At 40.5% G+C, this 22,451-nt stretch overlaps 1 protein-coding gene across 1 annotated transcript; it reads left to right on the top strand.

The window, feature by feature from the left end:
• Nucleotides 1–107: 107 nt before the first annotated feature.
• Nucleotides 108–21,565, top strand: LOC144633627 (delphilin-like). Its single transcript, XM_078492467.1, has 27 exons — nt 108–1,439; nt 2,727–2,881; nt 3,035–3,214; nt 3,735–3,821; nt 4,541–4,632; nt 6,081–6,150; nt 6,537–6,837; nt 7,750–7,972; nt 8,393–8,509; nt 8,643–8,720; nt 9,062–9,166; nt 9,884–10,210; nt 10,632–10,733; nt 11,311–11,531; nt 11,992–12,073; nt 12,165–12,227; nt 12,328–12,455; nt 12,728–12,796; nt 13,024–13,110; nt 13,456–13,524; nt 13,674–13,760; nt 14,297–14,426; nt 15,060–15,112; nt 15,232–15,309; nt 16,311–16,475; nt 16,880–16,951; nt 17,823–21,565. The coding sequence occupies exons 1-27, from the start codon at nt 885–887 to the stop codon at nt 20,397–20,399; spliced, it is 6,273 nt and encodes a 2,090-aa protein (XP_078348593.1). The 5' UTR covers nt 108–884; the 3' UTR covers nt 20,400–21,565.
• Nucleotides 21,566–22,451: the final 886 nt, after the last annotated feature.

The raw sequence follows: 22,451 nt of genomic DNA, 5'->3' as shown, positions 1-22,451 counted from the left end.
ATCAAAGTATGTTTATTTTGTCCCGAGCTGTTCTCAAATTCCTCAAAAGTGCGCCAAAAGTGACATTCAGAAGGCCTCTTGAGAAAAATACCCAGTGTTCTCCTGGTGCGTACAAAGCTCTCATTGCGTTTTGTGTTGGCATTTCCTCGCTTCCGACGTGCGTTTTTGTGAAGATGACAACCTCGGCGCTCCGAATTTTAAAGATATGCAAATTTCGCTGGAAGTGCTGAATTCGTCATGCTATTTGCATGAATAATCATAAAGGAACACTGCTGAGCGGACATTACAGCGTAATTGAGAGAAGTGAATTGTTTTACGGTAATCTCGCGCTGCGAGTGAACTATAACAACGGCGGTTTCTTAGTTTCAACTTGAGTGAAGTGGATGAATTCTTCACTGGAAAAACGAGGATAAAGTCTTCACCGAAACGAATTATTGTCTTGGAGAACGTTTTCTAGCGGTTTTGTGCGGGATTTCGTTGCTAACTTGATCGGCTTCCTACGAGTTTCTGGTTGCTTGGTTTCGAATTTTAGCGTCACTGACCTTGCTGTCAATCTACATTGCGCTAGTCCTCGAAAACGTGTCCCGAACTGCACTTGTTTTAAATGTCATCAACTTGTACTGGATTTCAACAACAAGGATTCCAAGCCCTTAAATTCATCACTGAAGCGAAAAGTGTCCACAAAGACTTTGTAGGACAAGTTTTGTAGAAAGTTTACGAATCGACACCTGGTTCGGCTGTCGAGTCATTAGCGGGATGATTTAATCCAAGAACAGATCAATTTTTGGATATTCAACTACCGACTTTGTGGTGGTGAAAAGCCTCAGAGATACGGACAGTGGAGTATTGAAGCTTCAGATTTAGGTTAAATTCGTTTAATCAACATGAAAACGAACGAAAATTGGCCCGAAGCTTTCGGTTTTACCGTCGGTGGACGGGCGCCTGTTGTAATCCTTTCTGTCGACGAGAATTCCGTTGCACAAAGAGCTGGACTTCAACCTGGTGATCAAATACTCGAAGTCAATGGGGAGAACGTTCAAGGATTAAGCAAAGAAGAAATAATCCTGTTAGCTAAACGATCGCGGACAGTTCCTCCAGCGCTCGCTGTAATTTCTCGAATTCGAACGTTTGATCTGCGTCGTCGAAGAGGTCGCTTTGGATTTGCTGTCCGCGGCAAAGGTCCCGTGTTCATTGCAGAAGTAGAGCAAGGAAGTCCGGCTCAAAATGTCGGCATTCGGCGCGGCGATCTTATTCTTCGTATAAATGGTGTTAACTTGAGACATATGAATGAGGATCAAGTAGGACAAATGATCGATACTTGTGGACCAACGATTTCTATAGTGCTTATTGCAGGCGCTGCAGATATTGGAATAACTGACAAACGTGGAGGAAAAAGTTCCTCCTCGCGGTATAGAAGAGCGAGAGATTTTTTCGTTCAGGTCAGTTGGTAGATTGTTATTTATTATTGATCAAAGTTCTTGTCTTTGTGTAGATATCAAACACAAAAGTTGACATTTCAGCCATGAAGTAAGTTTATTTTTATTTAATAGAGTTGTAGTTACAACATAAGCTTACTCTGTTACTTCTGCTAAGCGATTATAAATTGCTTCAATCTTAACTGTCATTTACGTTTTCATAAGTAGCTTTGCCCTTGATATATCCCATAGAAAGAAATAATTTGTAGATCGGAATTCAGACGAATTTAATTGCATTGTTCAACCTTCAGGTTTTTTTATTTGTACATAACAATTAATTATATTTCTGTGTGCACCTGTAGTCGCTATCTGTGATTATATAGCTTTAGGATTTTATAACGTACCATTAAATTGTTTAATTTTTGTAACAAAAGGGAATATAGGGGTTAATATGTTAACATTTTTAGAGCGTGCAGGCAATTAATTAGTAGGTTTAATTTTTTTGCTTGTAAAGAACACAATTGCGTTGTTGCGTTTATGCTTTAAGTAAAGTTATTCTGTTAAATTCCTGAGTTATCGTATAAATAGTCTTGAACTATAAACAGACATATTATTTCAGTATCAGTTTCAAAATAAACTATCAAAGAGCTTTGCAATGCTTCCTGACATTAAGAAAATCAAAGAATTCATTTCTGGTAAGCACAAAATGCAAGAGTAGAATACTGAATAGTGGACTGAATGTTTTGATTATACACATTATGGATTCTGGGTGGTCGGTGACTGATATTTAGGAATGATAAAATTTGTTTTATTTAGCTATCTGCAGCTTGGTATCAGCTTGTTATGTTAGCAGACAACTAGTGAGCAAATTGCATTATAAGTCATCTTTCAAAAAACAAGATCATTTAGTTATCAATTGACTGAAACCACATCAAGCTAATATTCTGAAAATAGCTGCAAACAGTCTGAAAGTAAAGTGTCCAAGGCTGTTTAAATAAATGCTTGATCATTTATTGATTAATATTGGTCATATACTGAAAGTAAGTAGTTATGAAGGGTTTGATATTGGTCTACAAATTATTGTTATCGCGACAATATAAAGCTTAAGAAGGGCTTTGCAACTTTTTTCTTTCTTTTTATTATTATAACTATAATTATTATTAAATTGCTTTAAGTAACACCACAGCAAGCTTCACACAAAAACCACTTTATAATTTTATTATTATTACTATAATTATTTTTAAATTGCTTTAAGTAACACCACAGCAAGCTTCACACAAAAATCACTTTATAATTTGTTTATTTTTATAGATGAATTATTATCTAGCTGGTGAAGAAAGCAAGAAAAAGCAGCTCATCAAGGCCCTTAATCAGTATGCACGAGACAGATCCATTGAGCAACTGGCGCAGAGCCTGAAAGGAATCTTACGGACACCTGTAGAGAGGAAACTATTGCGAGACATAAGGTAGACTATTAAAAATTTAATAGAAATTTATTTCCAAAATTCATTTTCATGTACTGATCAAGAATCTTTGCTAATACAAAATAAATTGAAAAAAAAAAATCAAGTCTCCAGTTTGTTTACTCTGTTTAATTATTTTCTCTCTCTTTTTACTAGGAGTTTCACTCCCAAAAGTGAACAGCCATTATTTGACATCCTTGTTGGAATAAATGGCGAAATAATGCATTCTAAGAGACAGCCTGCTGATGAAGACTTTTTCCCGGATTTTTCAAGTGCTTCTGATCTGGAATTTTCAGATTATAACAGCAGTAACACTGCCGCTTTGGGACGGTTTGGGTAAGTTCACGGTGTAGCAATATCCCAGTGTACCAGACTGCTTGCATGATGTTTGTGAACTGTGATGTAACCAATTGAAAATAATTGCTATTCAAGACCTGTTCAAGAATTGTTGGGAGGTGCCGTGGCCTATTTATGGTTAGCGTGCTTGACTGATTTGAGCCTTGGCCAGAATTAATGCATTGTGTTCTTGGGTAAAAAATTAATGGTTCTTGGGCAAGACACCTTAGTCTCATAGTGCCTCTCGCCAACCAGATGTATAAATGGGTAACAGCAAACATATGCTTATGGGACGGTAAGACCCTGCGGTGGACTAGCATCCCATCCAGGGGGAAGTAGAAATATGTCTAGTCTAGTCACTTCACTTCGGGATAAGTTCAAGCAGTATGGGCCACTTGGATGAATTCAGACTTAAAACTTCTTAGTCCTGAAAGACTTGTACAGTCATGACATTATGCACAGTATGTTCCTCATAATATCATGAATGATGATGTGTATTTATTTTACGATTTTCTTTCAGCACTTGGTCAGTTGGAACAAGTAATCAATACATGCCCAGGGGGGCTGCAAGACAGCAAACACAAGAGAAGGTTGCTGGTCCTCCAAGGTAAGTACCTGTAGTGTTTAAGTCTGAAAAGATTGTTACCGTACTTTGTTAGGATAGCATGCAAAGAAAGTCCTGTCTAAAACACAGGGCTGCAAATAATTTTTTTCACTTGAAAGGACATTATTTATGTCCTACTGAGACAACATCTTGGTTGGACAAAACAAAAGTGAACATTGTCGGCAGATTTTTATTCATTGTTGCCGTAAACTGATTTACGATAAAAAAAATTGTCTGGACATCTTGCCCGACCACACTTGGGATTTCGCTGGACATGAGCAAATTTTAGTCGCCAATGTCTGATGACTGACTGTTATTTGTAGCCCTGAAAACATGTAGTTTGCTCCCATTGGGGTATAGATTTTATACTTGGCTGGTACAATGAGAAAGCAGATTTTATTTATTAAAATGATTTATTAGTTTGGGCTGGAGGGAAGGGTTGAGAGGTTGTGGTCCAATGGTAATTGGGTTGGACTCCAGATTGAGTGGTTTGGGTCAAGCGCTGACTGAGGTCGATCATTGTTTTAGGTGTTTTTGATGATTAACATCTTTTTTTATTGCAATACACACAAAGAAAACAATATTTAATAGTACAATTACAAAAAGTTCTCTACATATAATTATAATAAACATTGTCATTTACATGCTAGTTGTCCAACCTAAATTTTCAAACTACATTGTAACTTCTCATGGTGTAATCTTCACTTACCATTTTGCTGCAGGCCTGTGCAAGTCAGAAGAGAGGGACCTGGTGCAGGTTTTGGTTTTACGCTGAGTGGTAGCTCCCCGGTGTTCATCAAAACTGTTGACAGAGGTAAGCATGGTCTGCATGTACTGAGTGAATTCTTGGACAAGAAAACCTTTGTGTGATACGTTACAGTGGTGAAAAATATGGTCATACTGTAATGGTTAGTACTCTGGACTGTCTGAATCAGGAGGTCTGGGTTTGCCTGTAACCATTTTTCTTTGTTGTGCATTGTTCTTGGGCAAAAAAAAAAAAATTGTCCGTCTTCCCTGTCACAATACTTTCTCCATGGAGGAGTATAAAAGTCAACAAAGTGTTAGGAAGGCTGATGTAGCATCCTATCGTAGACCAGTGTCGCGTCAACAGTCAGGAGAACATAATTTCCTGCTCAAAACTTATTGTGTGGTTCCAGAAAATATCCATACCCCCACCACGGAGGGAATTTCACGTAAGACCCCCCACCTCTCTGGAATTTCCGTTTTTGTTAAGAAAAATAAACCCCCCCACCCCTCCGGAATTTCCAAAAGTATATTGCGTACCCCCCAGCCCCTCTGGAAAAAATATAAATTGTACAATGCTCTAAATGTTAGGCCACCTCTCTTGTAAACAGTTATAGTGTGTAACTGATCGATCGGAAGATATGTTAAAACGATACATACGTGTACTGTTGAAGACAAAATACAGAAATTTCCTCAAAAGCAAACAGACAAAATATCTGGTAGTCACTTGCCAAATTACCTTGTTGTATAACCTTCCATCCCTTTTCATTCCAATCGCTTTAGAAAACCGCTAAATGTATCAGAACACGGATTTGAAAAGTGTTGATATAAACATTCACCGTAGACGTGATCGGAAAATCGCTAATGCTCGCTGAGAAAGCAAAATTTAACAGGAAAATTACAAACAAATAGCCAGAAATAACAAGAACAAGTTAATCTCGAGTTTCTGACATCATTACACTATTTTCATCGCTAATAAACGTGAAACTTTTCACAAACAAGGACGATTTTCCTTCCATCGAACGTGAAACAAGCAATATTTGACACCAGTGCATTTCGGTCAAACCACGTGACAAGTTTCGGGGGACTGGTAACAAGTAATGGCGGCCGCATCCACGAACGAACATGGAGGATTTCAGTGAAATTATTTGCTTTCAGTGTGCTTTCAGGAGAAAGAAAACCCGTTTTAAATGTAAAGCGATTGTGAATCAAGAACCCAGGGTGCTATTTTTGCTATGTAAAACATTTGTAGAGTAGGTAAGAAACGATTTTTGAAACTAGTTTGCACTGCATCAAACTTGACTGTCTGGAAACGTAATTTCACTGGCAACCCCCCTCCTCTTCGGAATTTCCTGGGCCCTTGACCCCCCCACCCCTCTGGAATTTCCAATTCCCTCCGTGGTGGGGGTATGGATATTTTCTGGAACCACACATTGTCCAAAAAAATGTGAGTACTCATTACATCACTTACTACATGTAGTTGCTCAGAGTTGAGTCATGTCTTTCTCATTTATTTAGGAGGAGCAGCTTCCCAGGCTGGGATTAAGGCTGGAGATCACATTTTAGAAATAAATGGATTAAATGTCAGGTAAAGCAAAAACACGTTATGTGGTGGACATTGCAATAAATATTAACAATAATAGTAAGTTCATAATGTGAACAGTGTTGCCTTTAGAAGTGTCAGTAGCTAAAAACAAACCGTTATTGTTAACAAAGCAATTTTCTGGATATTTTGACCCAACAAGGTCAGCTCCCTGACCCAACAAATTACATGTAGTACATGTAATAGAAAAGTTCTGATGTTTTGGTGAGGCAAATTAACAGCTACCGACTTATTGGAATTCCTTATTGACACCTTGCTCTAAAAACTGGAACTCAACTTTAAGCTAGTGCACAACGTACCCATCTTGCCTAAAGGGCAACCTGTTAAACTTATTTTTTACACCGTTATGGCATTTATTGATTTCACTCCAGGGGAAAGTCACACCATCATGTTGTGCAGCTTTTGAAGGGAAGTGGCTCACAGCCAACCCTTTTGGTTCAGTGGCGTCCTATGAGTGCGTTAAAACACCAGTCATCACTGTCATCACTTCCATCATCGAGCAAGTCATCGCAGCTGTCTGTTACATTTGAAAATGAAAGACCTGCAACAGTGTCAAGGTGTTCATCTATGGCATCGAAGGCTTTTTCATTGAGAAGCGATTTGTTCATGAATGGAGCAGGACCATACAACAGGAATGATCTTCGATCGCTTGCCAGGCAGTTCAAAATCCAGGTAGGTTTAAACCTTTGAGATGAAAATTGTACCATATTGTATACCAGCCAACTTTTTCTGGGTCAAAGGCGTGAGATTTTTATCCTGAGAGGGCCAGGATTCCTGAAAATGACACAACCATGTCCGAAGATTTTTATTTCTGAAGAAGTCCGAAGTATTCCCAAGACGTTTCAAAAGAATCCCGGTTCCAGACCAAGGACGTGTTTTGCTAAACACAACGTCATTCCCAGTGCATTAATTTTGTTGTCAAAACTCTGAAATTTTCGAGAAAGTATTGTCATTTACTCAAGACATTTACCATGTAGTTTTCTTTCTTGCATTGGTTTGAGTTTACTTTTTTTTGGCAAGTGTGTTAGTTATGGTTGTAATTACTCACATTTTTCGACAAGGCATGAGAAATTGGCTGTAAGCGTGAGTTGGCATGAGATCGAAGTTTTCAACTTGCAGGCCGGGCGTGAGACTCACGCTTAAGGCATGAGAGTTGGCAGGTATACCATTGTGTTCCAGAAAATATCCAATCATATTCCCCCCACATAAGGTTTTAAAAGTTTTGGGTCTTTAAAGCCTCCTCCCCCTCAGAATTTCCAATGATCCTCCACAAGGAGAGTATGGATATTTTCTGGAACCACACATTTATTTTATCAATCAGATTGTGTTCCAGAAAATTTCTATACCCTCCCTCATGGAGGAATTTTACATGCAAAGTAAAAAAAATTTCATATAGTGATAATAAATTACAGTTGCATGACTGTATTCAAGGGATTTTTACTTGAAAAGAAATCTGTTTGTCAAACCTAAGGTACTCTTGGTTACATGAACTTTATGCAAAACCTAATTTTTTAGGTCCTAGACTGTGTAACCCCTTAAGTAAGAAATTTTAAGAAACAGATATTTTTAATTACCATTCAACAGATGAGTCAACTTCTCACACGTGGTGAACAACTTGTCGTCAAACAAAGCCTTAATCAATACAGTAAAGACAGAAATGTGCAGAGACTTATCAACGCACTGGAGCCTGTGCTGGATGACGGAGCCAAGCTGCAGATGTTGCACTACTTGAGTGAGCTTCTGCCTGACGCAGAGCAGCAAGCATTTGACAGAGCAGCTGCAAGAATGATCTCTAGGAAAATGGACAGTATGTGAAAAATATATATATTTTTTAATTTGTGCAATTATGTACATTTGTCTGGATACTGTATTTCTAAAACTGGAAAGAGGAGCTTGAGTACACTTGGCTCATTTTACAGACATTTCCTTTCTTATCAGCCAGCTCTTTGCTCAAGTGATACATGGACAAGTACATTAATGTATCAGCTGAGATTCAACCTAAAGCCTTTACCTTAACCATGTAGCTTTGCAGAGGTCCATGAAGTGCCTTATTGGTTTTTCCTTTTTTTGAGTCGAATCTCAGACATCTTTTGATCCAGGGAGGAACTGAGAGGGCACAATGGGGAATCTGTTGGTTTATTTAGCTACACTGTACATGTAAGATAGGCCTTTCAAGCCAGTCATTATTTGTTTACAAGTTTGATTGTTTTTTTGTTTTTTTTTTTAGCTGGTGTTGTTCCTAGTCTGGATACCAACAATGATGAAGTTGTTGATGTACTGTACAGAGTGCAGGCCATGCGGCTTGCAGATGCACCAAGACCTCGCAATACCACGCCTGGAGCAGGTAAGGAGGAAGTTGAAATGCACCATGTCACTTGTACTGAAAGCAAGGAAAAAAAATCAGAGTGAGACCATGTGGCTCTGACCAGATTCTAGATTAAATGCATGTGACTTTGTGCACTCTTTTTATTTTGTAGCTGTATCTGAGGAGCCGTATGGTCACTGGCCTTCATCAGGTGCCGCCAGGGGTCGACTTAGTCCTGGATTTGGTTATGGTAGGTGGCACATTGCTATTTTTCATTTGATCTTTTAGCCATTTCGATATCTAACTGAAAGCAGTTGTCCTACAATTTGACAATATGGCTGAAAGGAATTGACATCATACAGAAAATGTATGCTGTTCTCCCTTAGTCTCCTTTGTTTCAGATATTTTATCATAATTACCTCATGTACTGAAGTAATCTTGCTCGACGTTAAAGTAAAAACCTCCACTCTCCCATGATAGCTGCATTCAGGTGTTAAATAGTTTTTTCTTGCTAGAAGCAAAAGAAAAGAAAATAGAAGCCCATACCAGTAAATAAAATTTAAAAATGACAGATTTGTTACTGTTTGGCAGGATCAGACCTGGATACTGTGCCAGTGCGTGACACAAGATCCAGAAATGGTACGCCTGATTCAGGGTGGGACGACGACGATGTAGATCTTGATCTTGCAGGACTTGGTAAGATTAAGTTCCATAAAATTTATATTGGACGCTCTAGAGAACAGAATCCGTGAGAGGGGGATTTATTAGCAGAATACTGTGATTAAGCTACCTGTGATGTGCTGTAGGGCATGTGAACATGGGAAGGGGGAGGGGTGGGTTGAGGAAACTGAGTAAAGTACAAACTGAACAATGTAAATGCCACAAAACAAAGTGTTGACACTTTGCTCATTTACACTGAGTAGTTCAATTGATTTATACATGAGTGTGTTAGACATCTTAGTGCATTTTGCAGCCATCTTATCTGCAAAACAGTTAGGTGAATCGCCAAGAAATGTTTGGAGAATATAAGCCACACATTACAGTTAATTTATCGAGCCATCGGCTGATACAGTTTAAACACTGAACTAACACTGCTCTGACACTTAGAGACAAACTGAATGGATCAAGAAAAATGCTGAGATGCTTATTGAAAAAATTCGATCTTCCATGGTTTCATAACTGGCAAATGCTTTCTGCTTTGTGAGGATTTGTGGTACATGTCTATTGGAGGAGTAGGAGAGGAAACCAGTCTAAAAGTGCTTTTTAATTCATGTTCCTGGCATTTTCGCACACCCCCTTCCCTCCCCCGTTTTTCGCATCCCCTGTTTCTCTTACGTTCTTCTGCATTGAAAAATAGAGAGGCTGTGAACAGAGAAATCAAGCTGTTTCTTTTGTTTTCTGCTCATTAAACAGAAGAGCTGGCCGATGCATTATTAGCAGATGAGATCAGGAAGTCCAGTGTAACAAGTATTCAGACTCAAGCGCAGGTCCATCATGGCCCCATAACAGCATCCTCACCCGAGCCCGGGACACCGACATCCCCTGGTGCAGGAATCGTTACTTCAACCCCACGTTCAGTGAGCGGGGATAGTGGTATTGGGGATGGTTCTGGGGAGGCATCTGGAGAGTCTGTGGAGAAAATTCAGCATCAGTTGGCCATCACTACTCAGGAGTTGATGGAAACTAAAGAAGCGTTAGATAAGAGCGAGAAAATGATATCGGAAATGAAAGAGGTTGGAGGTAAATAAGCTGTAGTATTATTGATGTTAATTATTATATACTACTATCATTGCTATTTCTCACCACTAACAATGTAGCCCTCTTTGCCTCTCTTTCTGGGCTCAATTCCTTTCTTTTCTCAGATTTGCCCAAAAATGTTCCATACTAATGACGTAGCTCTCCACAGATCCGTGTCGTGTCTATAACAATAGCAACCAGTCGCAGATACCTCGTATATCTCCGTGGAGTTATACGTCATAAGTGTCGAATTTTTTTGGGTTCTTAGACTTCTCCCTGCTTTATTTGTAAATTATTGTTTGTGTTTGCTTTAAGATGTACGTGTGAAGAGCACAAGAGTTATTTTGGTCAGTAAACACTATGTGGCAGTTTTTTTTTCCTTCATCGCTGTTTCCTTCTGTTTTTGTTTTTTTCCTTGTTCAAGATCATGGTAGTGAACCAAGCTCTCCAAACAAGGCAGAGAATCCGTTAGATGCTGCAGTGAAAGCACGACGAAAGGACAATGATGAAGAAAAAGAAACAGAAGGTATGTACGTCTGTTACACACAAAAATCGTAAGGTGAAGCGTTGATCTTCAGTCGAATCCCGATATCTCGGAACGAAAATTGGTTTAAGAAATTAGAAGTAAAATTGTATTGTTCAACTTTGTGTGGCAAATCCAAGGAAATTGACTTTTGATTCTAGTTATCGGAAGGTTAAAGAAATCGAGGTTGTGAGAAATCGGGATCTACTGTAATATGTTAAACCCTTGTAACGCGTTCTCTTTTCAAGTAAGTTTGACAGAAGAGAGCGGATTTGATGCTGTTGTTGTATTAAAAATTTACCTTTTCAAACGTGCTGTATAAAACTAATTTGGTGAACTGAAACTAATCGTAAAGAGTAGGGCACGGAATTCCAGGTGTTGTGATCTGTTCTATTCACATGTATCTCTGGGTTGGGTGGTGGGGTGATATCATACCCATGGACGGATCACTACTGCCAAAGGCGCCTGATAAGTCCGGTCTCTCCCACAGTTCTTGTTGTGAAGCGCATTGAGCTTTGTAAATGTGTTATATAAGAACCCATATCATTCATTCATTCATTCAACTGTGTTCTTTTCCCAGGGAACCAAGATGGAGCAAGCACAAGCGCCGCCCCTCCCCCACCTCCCCCCATGGGAGCACCCCCACCCCCTCCTCCGCCACCACCTCCCCCTCCTCCACCAACAGTTCCGCCACCGCCAGCTCTGGGCGGCCTTGGAAATGTCCCTGGACAAATGCAGCTTAAAAGAGTCAACTGGGAAAAACTGAGTATTGCCGGTCTGGAAGATACAGTGTGGGCTCAGGTATGGTCTCTGTGCACAGCGGTTAACTCTAAAATTCAACACAACTCCCGTTTTAGTGCGCAAGAAGTTGTGGCTAGTCTGAAACGCATGTTTTGTCTCTGCTAACAGACTCGTCAGACATCTTTCGGTGTCTTAAATTACCTTCAACGAAAGAAAACCTCAAACGTTTAGTGCACTAAGGGAGAAAAACATTGTACAGTAGGTTTAAAACCAAAAAGGAACAATGATGGGTGATTTTAAGAAAGAATTAGATGGACTGCGAATGACGAAATTGCAAATTTGCTTCACTGTTTAAGACCCTGGCTTAGCTGTTTTCCAGCCAGGGTTTGATGTCAAATAAGTACTCTGTTTCCAAGTAAACGTACAGAATTCAAAGCTAAGCTGTCTCACTCATAATCTTGTTCCCCAGTTCCTCCTTTTGTTGCAACTCAATTTCCAATGTACTTGTTTTCGTTTTCAGTTGGGGCACAACGAGCCATCAGAAGAAGTCATTGAATTTATACAACTCGAGCAGAGTTTCAGCGCTATACAGAGAGCATCAAGTAAGTTTGTCTTCTCACTAAATTGTCTGTCAAATTTCCAAACCTTATACACGTCAAGTGATTGTAATATTCTTGTTTTTTTTTTCTCAAGGCAAAGATGAAAAGAAGCCAGAAAAACCAGCAGTGATGAATCCAAAGAAATCCTACAACATTTGTGAGTAACAAGTCATATCTCGTCTGTTTTTGTTTTGTTTTTTTGTTTTGTTTTTAGTTGTTGCCTTTGCTGATAAGTTTGTGTTCATTTTGATCGACAGCAATTTTATTGGGCCACTTGAAAATACCGTTTGAGGAGATCAAACAATCGCTTCTAGCAATGGACGAAAAGAAGTTTAGTGAGTCTCATTTGAAACAACTTCTCCTGTACGCTCCGGATAAAGAAGAGGTAAAGACAACTGTAAACCAACTAAAATTATAACACTTATATAAAATGTCGTTCCATTTTACAACGGTCACTTCCTGTTGGTCCGACCGGTTGCGTTTTAAAAATGGAAAGCACTCCTTATTTCCATTCTTTGGCTCGCTAGGAAAAGAAAGAAAAAACAGCGCAACTTGTTAACCTCCTATTACATGTAATTTCTTTAGAAATAATTGTCTGATGGCCCAGCATCTTGATATAGCCGGTAACAAACAAGTTTCTTGTCTCTATTGTTTCAGCTTCAGAAATTTAAGTATTTTGCTGACGATGTTTCCAAGTTGGACAAGGCAGACAGGTTTTGTTATGAAGTACGTATGACTAAGTTTTACAGTTTATTACTCAAAGCATCTCTTTTGATGTGTTAAGTCATTCAATTCATCCAAGTGATGGACGTTATGGTGTTGCCGTGCAGAATATTCTCCGCTAAAATTACGGGCAGCTACAAAAATGTGTTCTGTTAAGTTTATTGCATAACGCCTGAAATTTGATAAAAATGCAGTCGATGCTGAAATTTATGCATTTTTCACTGTTGCAGATGAGCAAAGTGTCCTGGTACAAACAGCGTCTGAAAGCCTTACTCTTTAAAGCTCGTTTTGCTGACAAAGTGGAAGAAATCAAGCCGGTAAGAAGTAGAGCATACATGTACCTTAAAAAATAATGTACTCAATTTAGTTTTTGTTCTTTTTTTGACAAATTTTGACATATTTTTGTTGGGTTCCAGTTGCTTGCAACTGGTCAATCACTAAGCAAGTTAGTCGTCGAGGCGGAGACGTTAAAATAGCAGCATGTCGAAAAATTGCACGTGCTTTTGTTTACTTTTTCATTGGCTGAGAAGTTTGGAAACCAGCAAAGTTTACTGCAAACTTGCGTCATAAGTCAGGATGAACACAGTCGTCTTTGCTTATTATGTTTTCGTTGGATTAGTGGAAATCGTTTAGTAATAATCTTTTTTTTTTTTTTTTTGTAGGATTTGGAATCTGTTCTGGATGCTTCAGAAGAGCTGAGGAAAAGTCCTAAACTGCAGAAGGTCTTAGAGGTATGGAGTTTTCCCGCTCCTAGCAGTGTGGCTTGATTTTCTTGAAACGATTAAAATGCTGTAGCGATCATAAGACGATCACTTTTTTCATAAGCATTTGCCGGCACTGTTTCTCACACTTAATCGCTGTGTTTGTCTGATATTTTCAGCTGGTGTTGAAGATGGGTAATTACATGAACAAAGGCAACATGAGAATAGGATCAGCTGCTGCCTTCAAGATTGAGTATTTGAACAAGGTATAAGTGTAACATCTCCTAACAGATTTCCATACATTTCTTTACATGTAAGTACTGAGAATTTGGAGATAAATCAAGGCAGTACCCGCGCGTGTCTGTAGTCATAAATTTATTATAATTTATTATACGTCAAATGCTCCCTTTTATTCAATATTAGCAACCTTCAGATCGGAGTTAGTACGGTTACGACTTTTCAAAATTAGTGCTTATGCTTTTGATTATCACGTTTCATACCAATCGCGTACTGATCGCATTCTTTTTAACTGGTCTGCCGTCAGCAACAGGAAGGAGTTAAGGCTCTAGGAACGTAACTGGATTGAAATTCAAAAGTCGTCAGTACTTGTAGTCGATCTCGTCTTCGTACTCCGATCTGAAGGTCCCTTTTATACTCGCATCGTAGCTAACGTGACTCATTAAAAACGGTTTGCTTGATGTTTAATTTCTCTCTTTTTTCATTATTTCCTTCCTTTTCTGTCCTTTATTCATATATATTTTAATTTTTCATTCCTCCTTTGATTCTTTTTTATCTTCTCTAGCTCAGCAACACTAAAACGTCAGATAACAAGTCGACGCTCTTGCACTTTTTAGTGCAGTCAATCGAATCAAAATGTCCCGAAGTTTTGAACATCAAGGAGGAAATTCCTTCGGTTCCAACGGCTGCAAAAGGTAGGTTTTTTCCATTTTCCAAGTTTGTTAAAGCACTTATCGCATGCAAGATGCATTTGGCTTCTTACATGCACAGGCAACATTTCTTAACCAATGAAGTTGCGACGAAAGTAAAGAGACTCGTGTAAACTTGTAAAAGTTGAAATCGTTGTCTGGGAATGTGGAGAAGTTAAAATAATCACGTGTTGGAAGCTAAACTACACATGGATGTGATTGTGGCCCTTTTGATTAGTTTAGAAGCTTGTTTCGTATCGGAAGACCAACAACCCGGGGGAGGGGACTCCTATATGAAACGGACGGAGATGCTCGTCAGAAATTTTGAAAAAATTAAAAGAGACCAATCTGGGTGTGGCTCAAGTTTTTTTGACCCCTAAAAGATACCACTAAACTAAGAATAGAATTTATATTTGTATCTTTCTTCGTGTGTAACCCTAAACGAGACCATTATGGCTAAAAAATATTGGCGTTTTGCCCGGAACACCCTAAGCGAGACCAAAAATCCAAAATATACACCCCTAAGCGAGACGACGAGCATCCCCGTCACTTTCATATGAGAGTCACCCCCCACAGGTGTTCAGTGGAAAAACTTGACAATTTTTTCCTGTTTTGATTTTTGCTGTTTTCTTCTGTTAGTGTCAGGGCAAATGGTCTCATGTGAAGTAGAAGATTTATCGGCTGGAATGCAGGTTTGTAACAAGTTATTCCGTTCGGATTTGTTATTCTGTTCAAATGGGTATGTTATTTCAAACTTGAAGGTTTTTCTTTCTGTTTGCACTTGCGGATTAATTCATTTCTTTTCAAATAGGAGCTGAAAAAAGACCTTGGAGCCTTCCGATCACTTAAATCGCAAGATCCAAATGATCGCTTTTCTCTGGCGGTGAAGGTAAGTCTTACATTTTCTTTGTACTGCTGAGGTTTTCTTATGAGTTAGAATTAACCAATCAAATAAAGCTGCTTGAAGATCTTAGCCAATCAGATAAAAGACCACTTTACCCTCTTGCCACGTGTTTCCATTTTCCCGCGCTTTCTGGTCACCGGTTACATGTTCGCCCGCGGTTACCACCAGCTATGTTTTGGCTTCGAGTTGTCAAAGGGTTTCTTTGTACACATTTCGCTGCAACAGTTGTTTTGAATTAGCCTTAGATCTTGTCTGTTTACTGTAACCCTTTATTTAACTTCAATGTAAGAAAACATACAAAGTGTGCCTAAAAGTTACATTTCTTTATGGTTTTTTTTAAACTGACGAAGATTATTCGCGGTTAGGCACAAAGTGAAATAAATTGAAACAAAACAAAAAAGCGGACGTGCGTAAACGAATGTTATCAGACACAGACCTGAATCTATTCCTTGTATGAACACTTATTAAATGGTACCTTATTATAGAAATATAACGAAACATTTTAACAACGCGAACAAAATCTACGCGTAATAAAATTAACGTGAATTTTTGAAAAGTTATCTTTACATGCATTAAATTAACGCGAATTTCCGTGTGATATACGTTTGCATGCATTTAATCAACGCGAATTTGATGCTTGATGGGTAAAAATTTTATATAACTACCTGCCTTTTTGACAAGACAAAACAACAACGTGCAACAACAGAATACCAAGAAAACACAAGAAAATCGAAGTGAGCAGCTCCTCCATTTACCCTTGGACAAAACAAACGTTACAAAACTAAAAACATTTTAAAATCAATATTGAATGACGACATGTCGACTGACTGACTATCACGCAGAGGTAGAATTCATGTAACTTTGCTGTAAATTAGTGTTAAATAAATTAACAATGCTTTAAATTAAGGTGCATAAAATTAACATGCATTGTTAATTTTCTGTAATAATACTGATGAAAGCTAAAACGTTTTCGTTGGAACTTCTAGAGCATTATTGATGAAACTGAAGGGGAACTGAATGATCTGCTCAGCTTGCAAGAAAAGACGACAAAGGAGTTCCGAGAAACGGTGAAATTCTTTGGGGAAAAACCGACGTCTGCCACCACAGAAGATTTCTTTGGTATTTTTGCTGCCTTTATTATGAATTTTGAGGTGAGTGACCTAATTGCTGTTTGTATGTAAATAGCCTTCGTAGACTCTCCTACGAAGCTTTGCCTTTCCAAGGAAGAATTTCGTCTGGAGCAAACGCGTTTGCATAGCAGAGTTTGATATGTTTTGCGTATCGTCTGACTACTAAGAATCGGATTAAAACGATGCCGAAATTAAAAGCTTAATCAGAAGCAGGGTTTGTACAGCCGCAGAACAGGTGGTTTTGTAGGATTTTTGATGGAGCCGAGCTGGTTACTTCATTCGCGTCTTAGACTTGACCGTCAATCTTTTGAAGTTTGCCAGAATTACATGAATACATACCTTTTTGCTGTTTAATATATATGTTCTATAGTTTTTGTTAGGAATATTCTGTGGCCAATTATTCATCCCTCTTTTTTATTCCACAGAGGGCGCATGCAGAGAATTTATCCAAGTTGAAGCAGAAGGAAGAACAAGCTAAACGAGAAAAACAAAGAGAGGTTCGTACGCATTTATAGCATACCGCACCACGATCACTCCTCCTTTCCTGCCCTATTTAAGTGTCTGGGACTTGAAAGGTCCCTTTCATTCTTGTCTTCTTTTTCTTTTCTTTCGTGGTGGAGGGGGGGGGGGGTACGGAAAAAGTGCACTTTTAAAGTGTTTATATATATTTTTTTTATGTTTTGGCGTTAATCACTCACTCCTTACCCTCCCCCCTCCCTTTTCCTCCTCCCTCCCCCCCCCCCCCCCCTGCCCTACGCACTGTAACTGGCCCCTACTTCTTAAGACTTATCTCTCCGGCTTCTCTCTCTACTTCATACACACAAGAAATGATCCTTCCTTTCAATCCATTTCCATCCTGGCCATCGCTAGTCATCCTTACTTCCTGATGGGTTCCTGTACTCCTGGTGCCTGTCATAAGTCGAGTACTGTTCTAAAAAATCACACCGTTATTGTCGAGTTTTCTTTGGTCTAGGTATTGTCTACCGTATCTCGAAATCATACTAAATTCGGTACTGTCATTTACCAATACACTGTTTTGTTTTAGCCTGTGTACAGCCATCCAACTCCGCGATTTCTTTGAGCGGAGCGGGACGGCTGTACACAGGCTATTTTGTTTCAAAATAAAATTGTAAAAGGCGTTCTCTGGTAAAAATTTGTTTAAAAATTATAAGCTATCAGCAGCCAGTCTGCTCTCTTCGACGGATAAAAAACCATGTGATAAATGGACCTAAATTTGAACATTACATTTGAATCGCATAAATTAAAAAGTTAAAAATATGTGTAAAAAGATTGTTAAAAGAATGCTAAAAGAGTTAAAATTAATGTTTGTTTAAAAGAATGTTGAAAAAAATGTTTTGTTTCACTTAGGAACGTGCAAAGCAACTGCAAATACAACGCAGCATGAGCGATCCTGATTTGGACCAAAAAGGTGAACTGAAGAAGAGCTTAGAAGAATTTCAATTTAAGAAGCGCCTTCAGAGTCAGAGCAGTAGTGAAGACGTGTTTTCTCCGTTGTCTTCACCCCGTGGACCATCAGTTGACACAGAAGCGAAAGCTGCCGAGCCGCAGCCGAGTACCGCTGCAACTTGGACTGTCGTGGATGTTAGCGCGTCCCCGCCGAAACAAGAATCTTCAAAGGTTGTCATAGAGCGCGCTAAGCCACCGGTGCCCACCAAACCTAAACCACCGCCGCCGAAGACAAAACCGAAATCGCCTGGTTTTGATCGCAGCAAAGAGCTTAGCGCCCCTAAAAGCCCAGTTTCAGCAACGGCTAGAAATGAGAAGCCTAGTAAAGTGGCACCCCTCAAGCGTGTAAGTGACTATGAAGAAATCAGAACGGACGGGAAATCGAGCAAAGAGGAACTCCCGAAACTTGAACTAAAGAGCGACGCAGCAGTGAGCAAAACAGTGCCCAGTACCTCCCCGAATGGTGGCGTGAAAGGTATAAAGTCGCTATTCGAAGGCGGAAAGCAAGAGATACCTGCTTATTCTAAACCTGACATGTCCCAAAAGAAGCCCAAGTCTTTTTTCACCAGCGAGAACAAAGCTCCCAGTGTAACTGAGAAAACGGAGGAAGAAAACGCCATTATCGAAGAGTCACCAGTCATTCCTGACCGTTATTATACAGATGAAGACGTTTCGTCTCTATCGCCCCCACCCCCACCCCCACCGATACGCGACAGCTCCCCACAAGCGTCTCCAAAGCAAAATCGTTTTAATGCATTGAGGACCAGCGCGAGCCCTGGGGAAACTTCTCAAGGTGATGTAGAAAATCCGTACGAAGTTGTAGAACCACGAAAGGAAAAATCACCTATAGCTCCTGCGACACCACCTCATCAACATCGCATTGAAAGCAGAAAAGACATGCCCCCGGCACCGCCCAGCCCGTTCAGGGATAGGGGTCCAGCGCCCCCTGCTCGTAACGTTAGCCTGTCTAGCGCGTCTGTAGCCTCTTCTTCCTCTGCGAAAAACGATGCAGAGTACGCAGAAGTGAAAGAAGCATTCCGCAGGCCACTTGTTAACAACGAAACTCTGTATTCTGAGGCGGAAGATACCGTTGCGACACCCGAAGTTGAGGCGTATTTCACGACGGACGTCGTTCGTAATTTGCCAACCAAAAGTGGTGAGGATATAAAACGTGCCCCGCCTCCCAAACCTCTTCCTTTCAAGCAAAAGAACACAGTACAAGATGCTTCACAACTGCAAACTCCATCTGATCCAAGTCCTGTCAAAAAACCTCCCCCCAAACCTGCCCCATACCAGCCCAAAAATACACAAGGGCGTGTCCCAAATCAAGATGCCCCGTCGGACGAGGGTAGACTTCAATCTCCTGTGTCGCCAAGTTCACCGCGACTTCCAGTTGTGTTGCCCGGATCGCCACGACTTGCCTCGGCTAAAATTGTATCCGACTCTGCTCCCTCGTCAACATCTTCATCGCCAAACTTAGAAAGGTCCCCGCGGTTTAAACCACCACCTCCCCCAAGAGTATCTTCCATAGCAGATGCGACAAAAGAGGAAACGACACACCCGACGCAAAGCCCGAATGAAGGGAACCGTTTGAATTCCTACAGTCCAGTTAATGGTGTCTTGGAGCGCTTTGACAAGGACGAAATTCCAAGTCGAGATTCTGATACTGCTGTGTCGACCAAGCCTGATTTACCGCGAAAACCTCAATTCGGTTCCAAACTGAACCAAAATAAGGACGTAAACGGGCCGCCAAGCTTTAAACCTCCTCCACCGCCAAAATTAACATCTCTCGTCCCCAGAGCTTACGGGGTAAGATCTGGCTCAGTTTCTCCAGATCGCGAAAGAGCTGGGTCCCAAAATGGAACAGATTCTTTTGGGATCATTGCCCCTCCTCCGTTGGAGTGGATGGATGGCAAATCTGAACGATCACCTTCAAAAACAAGCGTGGATTCCTTGGATCTCAAAATCGTTCCTCCACCTCCCGTTCACTTCAAAGAACTCGACAATAACAACGATCCACAAACTGTGAGCTTGGCGTTTGATATCCAGACTGTGAATCCACCCTCAGGCTGGCAAGAAGGAATAGAGGACACTAATATTAAAAAAACTTCGCGTAATTCAATGAAGACGAACACAAGGCTTAAAAAGGGATCTTGGAAAAACAGCGGAAATGTGGACTATGATCTTGCGATTGTTCCCCCTCCCCCGCCGAGTGACCCACCCCCGACATTACCCCTGTCCGGTCCGCCAGATTACGACTTAGATTTGGTTCCTTCCCCCATGTCCAATGGACCAGGGGGGTTAAATATAGAGGACATTCTTAGCGATTTCGATAACACCATATCAGCGCCTTCGGACGACGAAGATTTTCTACCGCCCGCTCCCCCTGCCCCTGGGGAGCGCTACGCTGGAGTACCCCCACCACCAGGGGATGGGATAATCAAGCCTTTGGTACCGCCTCTGAGGAAGCAAAGATAACAGCAGCTGACTAGACAAGTCACGTCGTTCTGATGTCACGCTGGTTATGTCACGCAGTATTGGTGCCAGGCCATGGTCGCGTGACGTCACAGTGGTGCGGGAAGAACTGCGGCTTTTATAGTTTTGTAAAAAATAAACTATCGACTCGTGTAGGCCCTTGCAATTTGTGTAGACTAACTCATTTTCAGCTTAAATTCAGAGGAGAAAAATGCTGATTTCTCAAAAAGATATATATGTATAACTCCTATCTAAGTGACTAGTTTTGGTATTTTTACATGTGTTCAAAGCGCGATGCGAAATTTATGCCCGTATTTAAGCGATAAGTGTAGATATTAAGCTATCTATTTGCAAGAATCATATAGTGTGCTCATCATTTGTACAGCTGAACGTTTTTTTATTATTATATTTGATATACATAAGTCCGAAGTGTGATAAATTATATCTATCTGTTGTGGGTTAGACTACAGTAAGGCGTCATTTTCTTCAGCGTCCGTCTAGTGTGCGTGCGCGCGAGAAAATCATTTCGCGCGCGCGTCTCGTCTCTTCGTCCGAGCGATTTTCTTTCATGGTCGCGTGCTCGCTCACTTCCCCTGAGAAAAATGAAGCCTTTTCGTAGCCTAGTTATGTAACAAAGAGAAAATACGAAGTTGCATTTTGGAGAAAGGGAAGGTTCTGTCATTTTGACGAGTCCTTCCGTTCCAAATAACTAACTAACGAACTCGAAGTAAATAATGAAATAGTTAGCTAACTTGGCAAAGGTTACGTAATTCATACGCCGTAGCATTTTTTTTTGCACCAGGTCTATTGCTAATAATATCAGTGCAACTATTGTGACGTGTAGATACAGAAGATGGAGAAGGTACAAGCCGACTGTAACTTTAATACAAGAGTGAAATTTTGGATCAAATAAAAGTTAAACTGACAGTTTACAAATCAATTTGTTTTGGTTCACAGAAACGCTAGCTTGTAGTTAACTATGGGCGCTATCCATTTGTACTATTTTTCAGAAGTGGCCGGCTGGTCTGGTGTCTTGGTCTTGACTATTTTCACAGGACAAATCTGATTAACAACGGAATTCTGTTCTCGAATATACCGGTCTGGCCAGCCAGTTCTGACAAATGGAAGGCGCCCATATAAGTAATGACTTGTGTAATCCGTTAAGCCCTGGCCAAACGGAAACGCAAGTGGACGCAAGTTCAACTTGCGCACGAACTTGCGTTGGGTGGCCAAACGGACACGCAAGTTTAGTCGCAAGTGCATTCAAGTTTGCAAACAGTCATTTAACAATTCACAATTTGAAGTAAGCTGCAAAAAAATGCATTGACTTGCGTTGGGTGGCCAAATGGTGAACAAATTGCGTGAACTAAAGTGCAAATTTGATCTCGATCAAATTGAACGCAAGTCAACACAAGTGTACGCAAGCGCACGCAAGTCCTGGCCAAACGGAGAGGCAAGTAGACGCAAGTTTTCAACTTGCGTCTACTTGCGTTGCCGTTTGGTCAGGACTTTTTTGGTGGTGACCCTTTTTTTAAGTTGTTGCTTTTCAAACAGCGCGAGAAACAGGTGTCTCTGATGCATGCTCTATTTCTTCTATCGGGCGATATGTGATTGTTTTCAAGAAAAGGAAGGGAGGAGGGGAATTTGGGCACGAGCTTCTGCTACATGTATGTCATCCCGTTGTTCTTTGAGGTCGTTATTTTAATGCCCCAGCGGTCAGGTTTGAGACAACACCACCCCACCCCTTCTTAGCTGCCAGCGGCTAATCAGAGGCAAGTCATACGGTGAAAGGTCTCTGACGCCGTCACCAAGCCGCCCCGACGTCACTCTCAAGTGGTTGCAATGGTACGCTCTGCTCTGTCCCATGACGACAAAGCCACCACCCTCCCCCCATCCCCCACTCTTTCAGGAACAAACATTCTACAGTGGCATGCAAATATGCTATCTGGACCATTTTAAGACAATTCATTGCATTTTGCGCTAAATGAGTTGACATTTCGCAGAAGACATAATTATTTCCTCCTGCAAAAAAGAAAAAACCCTCTGGCAGCCAGG

This window comes from Oculina patagonica, chromosome 12, assembly GCF_052425735.1.
Source record: "Oculina patagonica isolate OP01 chromosome 12, crgOcupat, whole genome shotgun sequence".
NCBI classification, from domain to species: Eukaryota; Metazoa; Cnidaria; class Anthozoa; order Scleractinia; family Oculinidae; genus Oculina; species Oculina patagonica.
Note: the sequence above shows the minus strand (reverse complement) of the source record. Positions and strands in the feature narration are given on the sequence as shown.

Bases quoted from the DNA above. Each gene is read 5' to 3' on its own strand.
- LOC144633627 (XM_078492467.1), top strand. From the start codon at position 885: ATGAAAACGAACGAAAATTGGCCCGAAGCTTTCGGTTTTACCGTCGGT. The intron at 7,973-8,392 runs GTATGTGAAAAA...TTTTTTTTTTAG, and splicing joins GATCTCTAGGAAAATGGACA to CTGGTGTTGTTCCTAGTCTG. The intron at 12,228-12,327 runs GTGAGTAACAAG...TTTGATCGACAG, and splicing joins AAAGAAATCCTACAACATTT to CAATTTTATTGGGCCACTTG.